This window comes from Vigna unguiculata, chromosome 9, assembly GCF_004118075.2.
Source record: "Vigna unguiculata cultivar IT97K-499-35 chromosome 9, ASM411807v1, whole genome shotgun sequence".
Lineage (NCBI taxonomy): Eukaryota > Viridiplantae > Streptophyta > Magnoliopsida > Fabales > Fabaceae > Vigna > Vigna unguiculata.
The window spans coordinates 4474526-4486539 of record NC_040287.1 but is presented as its reverse complement, the minus strand read 5'-3'; the positions used below and the strand labels follow the sequence as shown (position 1 = coordinate 4486539).

Below are 12014 nucleotides of genomic sequence, written 5' to 3'. Positions count from 1 at the left end.
ATAGAACGCACAAAATTCATTTGTCCTTTGAGTCTAGATAGTAGAATTATTTGGACGCAAATCACAATAACTCAATTTTCCTATGAATTTTTGAAAACGACCCATTTTGTCCCTCTCTTACATGTGTGTGCGGTTGGTTGAACTTTTTTCTCCTTCTCCAATGGTGGTTTCAATATTTCAGTGCATATAACGCTGGCACTCAAATGAAAAAGAAAAAAAAAAACTGAGACATCAAGTAATTGTTGAAACAGTGTTAGAAAGATGTGAGAGTATATTATATTATACATAGATAGACTTTGGTATCTTTCATTTGACACACAATGGAGAAGTCTATACACACATATTCTTGCATAATAAAATTATTATTAGCAAACTTACTGAATATGCTAATTCTAATTCAAAGACAAAATTCTTCTCCTTGTATGCATAAACATAAAATAGAGGATAAAATGTATTACTTCTATTGCAGCCATTTCAGATTCACGAACTATATCTTCAAGCTCTAGCAGCTGATGATGAGTAAAATAATGTTCCTTTACACTTATATAACATAATTATACGAGAATTTTCATTTTTTATCTGTTGTAACGCCCACGACAACATTGCTCACCTGTGACATCAAATTCTTGTAAGTTTTAAATCTTGCTTTGGTAAAAAATTACAGAAAAGATACTGAAATGAAGTAAAAGAATTATATAGGCTTAAGTATAATTTTAAGGTCTCTCGACGAGCTTCTTCACAAACTCCTAGAGAAGAAATAAGAAAGATTGAGATTAACTTTTCTATAAACTAAATTTAACTTGTACATGGACTAATTTTTAAAAACTCTCCCGCATGGCGTATCTAATTAATGTTTAACTTACACATAAACTAATTTTAACTAATGGAGAAATTAAATTATTTTTATCTTCTTCTTATTTTTCTTCCCTATAAGAACTTATGATAAAGTAGTTCATCTAAACATGCCCATAGCCCTAAACCCAATTTTTTAAGTGGTCAATTTTAAATTTATTTATTTTTAATCCTTGAAAAATATTAAAAGAAACTGTTTTCATTCACCAGTGAGGGTTTTAAAAAAATAGGGTATAGTGTATAAGAATTAATAATGAACTAAAATGTAGGTAAGGATTAAAATAACAAGAATTATTCTCGTCGATTAAAAACATACTTTAGTCAAATATGTATCCAAAACCAAGCAAAAGAGAAAAGCAATAGTACTTACCAATTTCCCACTCGAATCAATAGACATAGGATTTTCTACTACGACAGTTTGGCTCCGAGAATGAGGCATTGACTGCAGGTAATAGAATCATATATTAGATATCATAATAAGAACGCATCAATATGAATAACCGAATCGCAAAAAGAAAAAGAGAAAAGCATACTGATGAAGTAGAAGATACTGTTCCATTTGGTCTCTGTACAGGAACTGGAAGCCTTCCATTGGTAATCTACAGAAGCAGAAACAAAATACACTAAATAATAGAAAAACTCAGCACAGAAAGTTACATAAAATACAAAAGACTTGCATCATAACTACAAAATATTTTCACGTCATGGTAAGGAGTTATGTCCATTGTACAACGCATAAAAGTGGACTGTAGCAACTTTTCTCAGTTGGAATGATTTCAATCTCTGATAACATTCATGAAAATAACCTATAGCAGAAGCCTTTATCTTCAAACTTACTAATATATGGAAGCTTTTTCTATTAAAAGGGAACAGATCATAAAGTTTAAGTAGCTCAATATGAGCCAAATGATTTCAATTCTTTTCCTATTCTATCCATTTTTGCTTACTAAATAAAATATCCAGTTTACACATTGAGTGAAGATAATTCTAATAACTGGAAAAGTAACAAAAACTCATGCATCATTCCTTTTGTTAGGCCTCTTATAAGTAAATATTATAAGAGAACTAGAAATTAGGTCCTGAATTAGGACTGAATTGTTCCAGCAGTTATTAAGCAGTAGCAGTGTTTTATTCAGCTGTAGCAGTTCTTTTCAGGGGCAAGCATAACTGCCTCTAGGCAGTTATTGGTCAGGGGAGGAAAGAAAAATGATAAGGGAAAAAAGGAAGGGAGAGAGGAAAAGATGGGAAGATGGAAAATGGTTATGCAGGGAGAGACCAAACTCTCAACAAATCTTGGAAGGGACTATTTAATTTCACTCTGTTCTGGTGTAATTTGTAACTGTTACTTTCATTGAATAAAGTTCAGTTCATCTTTCTATACCAGTTGCTTCCTATCAAATGGTATTAAAGCTTTACGTTCTTGCAGACCAATTAATGGTGCCAACATGCAGCATGGAAGCAAGGTTGGAAGCATTGGAGAGGGGTTTGGAAGGCTTGTTGGAGATGCGGGAAACAATAGCACAAACCATTAAATAGTTAAACAAAGTACAGGCTTCTATCTGAGAAATTCCTACGAGACAGGAGGATGATAACAGTGATCGCAGTCAAACATTTCATCAAGGCGGCACACAAGGGAACCATAATGGTGGATGATACAAGGTCGATAGTTGGAGGAAGTTAGAGATACTTCTTTTTTATGAAGAGGATGCATATGGGTGGACAACTAGAGTGGAGAGATACTTTGATTTAAAGGGGATGTGACGAGAGGAAAAATTACAGGCAGTGATGGTAGCAATGGAACGAAAAGCACTGACTTGGTATCAATGGTGGGAGTTTTCTGCACATCAAACAACATGGGAGGACTTTTGTGCAACGCTTATCGGGCATTTTCAACTAACCATGGCTGAAAATCCTTTTGAATTGTTATTGGGTCTCAATCAAACAGGTCCAGTTGAAGAATATAGAGAGAAGTTTGAACTCCATACTGGTCCGTTGTAAAGTGTTGAACCAGCGTACCTAAGAGGCATCTTTTTGAATGGGCTCAAGGAATTAATTAAAGCAGAATTGAAGCTCTATCCTGCATAAAGTTTGGCAGATTTAATGGATTATGCACGAAGGGTGGATGAGAAGAACCAATAGGGGAAAATTCAACAGGGACTATGAGCAGGACAATGCGGACATACAACAATAACCGCAGAGTAACATGGGAACGGAGAGTGAAGCAATAATCATATGTATCTGGAATTGGAAGTTCAACGACAAAGGGGAGTGTGGTGAAACCTTCCAATCCTTTCAGAGTAAGAAGCTTTAAAAGGTTGACACATGAAGAGTTACAAGAGAGGTCTAGGAAGGGGTTGTGTTTTAGATGTGATGAAAAATTTGGCCAAGCCATGTATGTGCAAACAAACAATTACATACTTTAGTGTTGGCAGAAGGAGAAGAAGAAGAATATACAGAGGAAGAAAATATAGTGGTAGAGGGAGATGCAGAGCTAAGAGTTCTCCAATTATCTATGTGTAGCATTGTTGCCTTTATGTCAAAGAAAACACTTAAATTATGAGGGAAGATTGAGGTAGAGCATGTTATGGTCCTCATTGACTATGAAGCCCCTCATAATTTCTCTTTGGCCATGTTTGTGCAACAATAAGAAGTGGAAATGTATGCAACCTCCCTTTATTTAGTGGAGGTGGGAGAGGGTAGAAAACTAGATTGTGTGGGGTGTCCTAAATTGAAGTTGGAGATGCAAGGTGATGAAAAACCAGGAGGGGACTCTTCTAGTATTTAGTTTGAGGATGGATAATAATGCCACACTCAAAAAAGATGAGAAAGTGAGTGATAAGTAATGAGGTTGATCGTAACAATTTACCATAATAAGATTAAAATTGAGTTCTTATAACTCAAAACTTCAAAAAGTTCTCACAAAGAGAAAACTCAATTTTCTGTCAAATTCATATATAATTATATTACAAAGTGCAACCTTTTATAAGATGAATTAGGCAAGACCCTCTAAACTTCACATTAATTCTCAATAAATACTCTTTAATACCCACTAATATTATATTTAGTTTCTATTATATGAATCTTTATTTCCTATATTTAATTAAAAGATAAAAATTACAAAAGAAAACTCAAAAGACCCCTCAAGATCATATCATTCCTCCTTCTTCAAGTACATTCATCCTTGAATGTGATGAGTACACTTCTTCCGAGAGAGACATAATACCAGAATCAAAGATCATCCTTTTATTAGTTTTCCACTTCAGACCCAGGATCCGTGCACATACTACTAATTGATTGAGACCAAATAATAGATTGTTGCAACTTCTCACGGAAAAATTTCTTCCTCAAAAGACCCCTATCAAGGCATTATATGGTCGGGACACACCCCATCTTCAAAGGATGCCACGGTTCCATTTGTTGTGGAAGAGGTGAACATGATGATGACCCATGATAGGGATCAGATGAAGAAGTATGCTGACCACTCCAGGCGCTCGTTGTCATTGGCTGTGGGAGATTTGGTGTGTCTCAAGTTACAACCCTATAAATTACAACCCTTGGCTAGGAAAATAAATGAAAATTTGGGTCCACATCTTAAAGGTCCATATCAGATCACAAAACATATTAGCCCAGTTGCTTTTCAATTAGCCCGTCCACCTGAGAGAAGACTCACCTTGTATTCCATGTTTCTGTACTAAAGATGGTCCTCTCTCCTAGCCAATCCCCAACCTCTACCACCTATGTTATTGGAAGAGTTGGAGTTACAAGTAACACCAGCTGTTGTAAAAGCAGTGCATAACTCAACGCACGGGACTGCAGAAGTGCTCATTCAGTAAATTGACAACCAGAGTTTGAAGCCACCTGGGAACCAATCAAAACCATAAGGAAACAATTTCCTCCTTTTCACCTTGAGGACAAGGTGACTCTTTTGGGAGGGAGTATTGTTAGGCCTCTTATAAGTAAATATTATAAGAGGAGAACTAGAAATTAGGTCTTGATTTAGGACTGAATTGTTCTAGCAGTTATTTTCGGGAGCAAGCATAACTGCCTCTAGGCAGTTATTGGTCAGAGGAGAAAAAACAAAAGAGGGCAAGGGAAAAAAGGAAGGGAGAGGAAGAGTGGGGAAGATAGAAAATGGTTAGGCAAGGAGAGACCCCAGCTCTCAACAAATCTTGGAAGGGACCTTTGTACAGATTTAATTTCACTCTGCTGTGGTGTAATTTGTAACTAAGTGTGACTTTCATTGAATAAAGTTCAGTTCATCTTTCTATACCAGTTGGTTCCTATCACCTTTCAAAATATCCAAATGCTCCATTGTTCAAGATCCAAAACATCTTTAAAGCACCAAATTCAGATAGTATCACGATTGAGAGAAAAAAGAGTAAAAAGAAGGGAAAAGAAGTAAAGCTGTCAGCTCTCTTCCTTTTTCCCCTTTCCCTTTCAGGGAACAAAACGCAGACACTTCTTGAAGTTTAATCCCATTACAAAGTAGCCAGCTTTAACTATATTTCTTCAATTGGAAAGCTGCTGCATGTTAGCTAGTTCACCAAGGTGTTCCAGGGGGATCTTGAGCAGTTTTCCAAACGAAAAAGTAAAAAAAATAAAATAAAATGGTGCAAAGTCAAGAATTAAATCTCCAAATCTAACTTTAGCTCCACAGATGTGAGGAATATCACTATTTCAGGCTATCTTTCCCTTCACTTTAGTTTTAAACATTTAAACAATGGAAAAGAAAATCAAAATTACTTCTGCTCTTTTTCTTGTTTTTTTTTTCTTGCCTCTTCAAACTCCAAGAGGTAAAGGGGCGCACAACAAAGATACCTTGTTTATGATACTTAAAGGATAATGTAAAATAACTATTATCATGCAAACAGAAGAACAAAGAGAGAAGACTTGAAAGATGGTAAATAGGTACTCATACAAACAAAGCCTGAAAACTTCTATATAACAAAACAGCAACTAGAATTATTAACTTAAAGATGTAAGTGTCAAGCCAAAATATTCTAAATGTCAGTGTTCAATCAAATTAACCATTTAGTAAAGTAGCAAGCCTATCGATTGAAAAAAACAACAGCTTTGTTAACAAAATAAAATAGATGAGCAATTGATTTGTTACAAGCCACTCTTATTTTTCTCGTGAGTGAACACTATCCACATTTACTCTCTTAGGTGCACCCTTTACTAAGAGGATCCAAATCCAAGATATACAATCTCCTTTGCCTTCTGGCAGTATACAAAAAAATGAGTAACTACTACATCTCCTATCAACAAATGTAGTCGAATAATTACTATATTGCTATTTCACAAATACAATCCACCAAAAATTTCTGGCTACAAATTAATCACAGAAAGGATTATGAATGAAATAACAGAAAGCCATCTAAATTTACAAGTAAAGTGAAACCCAAATGACACAACCCGTCAATTTTATTTCAAGAGTTCCGAAGCATTTGTGAAAATTGAAAATTACATGGTATTACCATTCTATCAATATACTTACACCGACACTAGTAATATAGTGACATATTGCACATTTGACTGAGGGAGCTCCATAAGGATACATGAGTATGGTCCGGCAGTTCCGGCAATTGATATGGCTGACTTGATTAGACTCTTTTTGAAGAAGACACAGACCATCAACAATAAATCAGTAAACAATTTAAGCAAATAATTCATTAGTAAGCATCAAGGTTATATTAAAACAAGAGAACTTACTAAATGCCACATCAGACATCCAATATCTTGTAGTTTGTGAAGTTAATATTGTGCATATAAAAACCTTATTACATAGCTCGGGGAATTATTCTCAAAATTAGGACTTAGGATCAACCTCAACTCTATAAAACTGACTTATAAAGTGACGATTGTTCAAGTTTTACAAGCTCTATTTACTAGTTAATGTGTGACTAAACACCACCCCCCTTAAGGTTTCATTCAAAGAGAATGCAACTAAGATGGGCTAGGGCCATTAAAGGGATTCCCTAACAATTATGCCGCAGCATTCACCAATACAAACTGCCATCAAGGATAAAATACAGAATCAAATAAATATTATTCCAAGTTTCGAGCTATATTTATATCAAATGAATCTAGATGTCACTATTGGTTTTGCAGTTTTCAGGCTGTGAACTAACTTGGTGTTATTAATGATTTATCTTGTATGGCTCTTTTTTATGACAAGTAAAGGTTAGGTTTGTTGATGATGAGAGAGACCACCAATAGCTCCATATATGAAGCTATAGACAAAGCCAAGAAAGCTATCCAAAATGCATTCCAAGGAAAAGAAGTCCAAGGAGGATTTAGTTACATTCCCAACCTAATTATGTGGATGGAAATGCTAAAATTTGTTGCATTGCACCTGAATATGAACCATGGATCACAAAGTTCATATTCATAAACCTTGGAGACAGATTTTTGATAATTAGCAGCATTTTGATTTTGAAGATTTGTTTGTCCTAAGCCTTACAGGCTTAAACTTTTATTTTGCTACAATTGATGTATTTGGTTATCAAACTCTAGTTTTAATCATAATATGAATATACTTTTAATTTTAGGTACTTGCATTTCTCTTCCTTTTTTTTTCCTGAATATACACTTGTGGAAAAAAATTCTTTAGGGTTCAAAATTGAAGTCATTATGCTTCCCACAATAGCATTTGGATGGGGGGCAGTCACTAAAGTCATTATTTTGGGATTGACTACTATGCTATAGGGGTAGTTTGTTCATGAAAAATATTAGAGTTGCTAATGGTCTTCTTGGTTTCATGCTCTGCATGCAACAAAAAATTCCATGCATCATGCTGATTTGGCTAACTAATTTAAATTGGTTGAAATATTACTCTAAGAAGACTGTAAAGGTGCATGGTAGTCCTGTTGATTTCAATTTATGCAGTTTAACTTATGGCTGATAGCATGAACTTTATATCAAAGCTCGCATAAACTAATGTTTCTTTGTCATCTAATTATTTTGCTAGACCCCAATTTATAGAAGTTGCAATCCAAGGATGGTTTGGTCATATCTAAGAGAAAATATGCTTTGTTGCCACATTAAATAATAGATTTAAGTCTAACTCAACTCTATACAACCGACTTGTATGATAAGGTTTGTACCTAGTTATAAACTATACTTTGGTCATACCTCTCTATCAATGTGGGATCTCTAACAAAAAGAAAGTTATAGAAAGCTACAAGGTTAGTATTTAAGTTTGTTCATTTTCCTTGTACCTAGATAACTGGTTTGATGGATTTTGTGTTTACTTTTGAATTTATCAGGAGAGTTGGTAGCTGGCATGTATCACAGTCAAGGGTTTAATTATGAAAAAGTAGTCAAGGGTCAATCATTGTCACTAGCATTCTTCTAAATAAAACTGAATTTCAGCACAAGGTTGAGAATGGGCTTGTACATTGTCCGCACTTAATGCCCAAAGGGTTCTTTTCCCGCATGAACGAGTGTTTAGAGATATAAAAGTCCATCATGATCCTTTACCAAACTGCCTATTTTTTTAGTAAAGTTGATAATAGTTGACAGTAGTCGCTAAATAATTGTTTGAATATGAAGTGCAAAAATGTTGGTTTGCATTTTTGAGTTATCACAAATACATTAACACATGGCCAGGAGGAACATAAAACAGCATAGGTATAATGAAAAGGCGAAAAGGATTTCCCAGTGCTTACCTGTTGAACCCAATACCAGGATTTGGGATCACCAATAAATTAAGCATATTCAATGATAAAAAAAAGCCACAAAACATAATAGTTTATCTAGCAAATCAACATTTAGTATTGTTCCGGTTATGAAAGGTGTGATATAACCTTCCTCCGAAAACAATAAGAAAAACAAGTTTTAACCTTAGCTTTTGCTTCACTTAGGTCAAAAATTGATTTGTCCCTAGACCATGGAAGTAACATTCTTATTTATAGAAGGTAAATCAGTTACAAATATTATATATGCATAATAATCTTAAAGATAATCACCAATATCTTCCTAAATCACAACCAAAATATCTCATCAACTAACATAAATAATAACTAATGTATCTACAACTGCAATCTTATTTTAACAAGTCGGTCTAAAGACGACATAATACCAATTCTCCTCCTCGTGATGACAATAGGCAGCTTCCACCTTCTTTCTCATATATCAGCAGTATCAGGCCAACCTCACGGCACTCTTCTCTGCATGTCAGGTCGGCTTTATGACGACATCAATCTTCCTCTCTACACACCTCTATTACAAGATCAATTTCATAACACAGCTACTCTTCCCTTCCAAATTTACTCACCACTATGTCGGCCTTTTGACGATGCTACTCTTCTACATTTCTTCACCATTATGTCGACTTTACAACGATGTTACCCTTAAGAGGGGAATTGGCGAGGGGAATAGTGATGAGTATATGTGGAAGGGAAGAGCAGTTGTGTTATGAAATTGATCTCATAATAGAGGTGTGTAGAGAAGAAGATTGATGTCGTCATAAAACAAACCTGATATGCAAAGAAGAATGTTGTGAGGTTGGCCTAATACTGCTGATATATGTGAAAGAATGTGGAAGTTGTCTATTGTCATCACGAGGAAGAGAATTGGTATTATGTCGTCTTTAGACCGACTTGTTAAAATAAGATTGCAGAGATAAAACACGTGATTATTGTAGATACATTAATTATTATTTATGTTAGTTGATGAGGTATTTTTGGTTGTGATTTAGGAAGATATTGTTGATTATCTTTAAGATTATTATGCATTAACTGATTATGTATATCTATAATATTTGTAACTGATTTACCCTTCTATAAATAAGAATGTTACTCCCATGATCAAGGGACAGATCAATTTTTTACCTAAGTGAAGCAAAAGCTAAGGTTAAAACTTGTTTTTCTTATTGTTTTCGGAGGAAGGTTATATCACGCCTTTCATAACCGGAACAAGTACAGCAAAATGAATACTGAGCTAATATGCTTCCCAAATCAGGCAATAGAGAAATATATTGTACCGGGTACAAGGTTAATACTGTGACAGCAGGAACATCCCACACTTGTAGCACCACGTGCGTACATTAGCAATGTCCTACAGCCTCCACAATAAATTTGTGACACTTCCATTCCTGTAAGGGCACCAGGAAATCTAATGTTCCCCGAGATGTAATCAAGTTCAACTACAAGTAAATATTTAATCAAACTGGATGCATAATTTCTTTTCAGTTTTTCTGCCTTTCTCTCTCTACACGCAAACATACAGTAACTCTCAATTAATGTGCCTATATTATTAATAGCAACACACACAATTCCTTTACTTATTTTTCTTAATGAAAACATATACCTAATATTTACATTGATCTTCCGTCATTATCATCATCATTGAATTATAATTGATCTTCAATCTTTTTAAAATTTTATTAAAAATGCATACTCGTAGTCAAAGTTAAGAAAAAATGTTATATACAAGACAGGGATTCCTTCATATCCAAATAAAGAACTTACAAAAGAGTGTAACACAGCCAAGTTCTGATAACACCGCTGCCATACTATATCATATCGTCATCCAATACAAGCACAGCAGCAATTCGTCACCGATTTTAAAGTATACATGCATGAGATATATAAAGCAAAACAATAGCACCACTAAGTTAATTAATCACCCACTACTCCACACACCTAAGATTGGTAACACCAATTAATCCAAGTGCGCTGTGAAACTAACTCCACATAGAAGCCATGGAGCAAGAAATTTTCTCAGTTCTTGATAAAATGAAACGAAAAAAAAAAAGGCGTACCAGGAGGAAGAACAGAGGAAACAGTGTGACACAGTGCACAGCAAACATCGGATGCTCCTCTAGGGTAAACCAAGATGTTCCTACAGCCATTACACACAAGTTGGCTCCTCATAACTGCAAATTCACACACACGTCATCATCATTTGTCGACATCTCTGTTGTGCTGCATAATCTTTAGAGAGTTTCGACATGTAACCCGCAAAAAAGAAAACTTGTAACAAGAAATATGCCTTGTCCTCAAAACTTTAATCTTTGCACATTGAAACGCGAAATTCATCCAAACTATGTTCTGGAAACATGTACACCTCACCAAGAAATCCCAAGAAATAACAATAATAATAATGATGATGATAAAATTGAAAGAAAAAAATTGACGGTGAGAGCCGAGAATTTAAGAGAAGAAAGAATAAAAATACCTTTGGCGTAGTGCAATAGAGCGATGGATTGAGAAAACGTTGAGGAGAGGAATCGATATGAATGTTCGTTGAGATTAGAATTTAGAATGTCTGAACTCAACGAAAGCGATAGAACGAAACCTCGCGGTTCCTCTGCGCCCAATATTTGATTTGGCTTTCAAATTCAATTCTTCTTTGCTTCGTTTTTATAATAACTTCCTTTCTTCCTTTTCCCACGCGCACTAGCAAACTTTCACCTCTTCCAACTCCATTCTTTATTCTCTCACAAATAAATGTGTATGAATTTTTCATAATATTACTTTTTCTTTTACTTTTCTTTTTTACTTTCTATTACAACCATCATTTAATAAATATTTAAGCATATACAAACACGAATATATTTGTTACCGATTAATACAATTTTACCCAAAATTTAATGGAAGTGCTTATAAGTTTCATCTTTTATCATAACAAACAAGTTTAATAACATTCTCCTCATTTATACTTAACAATTAAGAAAGATAAATGAATATGTGATTTTGATACATGGTAGTAAATTAATTATAATAATAATATTGTAAAGGATTATTATTCATTGTCTTTCTAAAAAGACTATTTTTTTAATGATTTAAGTTACTAAGGTTTTTTAACTTTAGATTTATATGTTGTGATATACACTAACGCTATAACATTTTGGTCAAGCAATATTTCGAAATAAAATGCCTCACGAATTTACAAATATGATATCGATTAGCATAACACACCTTGACCCATTTGGAAAATTCCAAAAGACTTGAGACACTATTAGCGCCACAAATCACACATTCATATTTAAGCTAATATTCACATGACAACTTCTTTATGTATCTCCATAAATTTCTTCTTGCATCCCATAAAATTTTATTTTTTCTCTTTAGTAACTTTGAAAAAATAGAATTTAGATAGTACAGTTTGAAAGTCATTTAACTTTCGCATATGGAATTCGAAATTTTCTTTAAAGA

At 34.2% G+C, this 12014-nt stretch overlaps 1 protein-coding gene across 2 annotated transcripts; it reads right to left on the bottom strand.

Moving 5' to 3' along the window:
- Nucleotides 1-239: 239 nt before the first annotated feature.
- On the bottom strand, nt 240-11262 carry LOC114196056 (protein LSD1-like). Of its 2 annotated transcripts, none has more exons than XM_028086554.1 (7): nt 11035-11262; nt 10619-10732; nt 9839-10000; nt 6350-6462; nt 1386-1451; nt 1223-1294; nt 240-610 (listed from the first exon to the last, which is right to left on the bottom strand). In XM_028086554.1, the coding sequence occupies exons 2-7, from the start codon at nt 10728-10730 to the stop codon at nt 569-571; spliced, it is 567 nt and encodes a 188-aa protein (XP_027942355.1). In that variant the 5' UTR covers nt 10731-10732; nt 11035-11262; the 3' UTR covers nt 240-568. The 2 variants fall into 2 exon arrangements, with proteins under 2 accessions (XP_027942355.1, XP_027942356.1); XM_028086555.1 differs by having other exon boundaries at nt 9839-9949; nt 11035-11258.
- Nucleotides 11263-12014: the final 752 nt, after the last annotated feature.

Excerpts from the sequence above, each read along its gene's own strand:
- LOC114196056 (XM_028086554.1), bottom strand. The coding sequence starts at position 10,730 with ATGAGGAGCCAACTTGTGTGTAATGGCTGTAGGAACATCTTGGTTTAC. Across the intron at positions 6,463-9,838 it reads CAGTATTAACCTTGTACCCG|AGTCTAATCAAGTCAGCCAT; the intron begins GTACAATATATT and ends TTCTTCAAAAAG. Across the intron at positions 1,452-6,349 it reads ACTATATTACTAGTGTCGGT|ATTACCAATGGAAGGCTTCC; the intron begins GTAAGTATATTG and ends CTGCTTCTGTAG.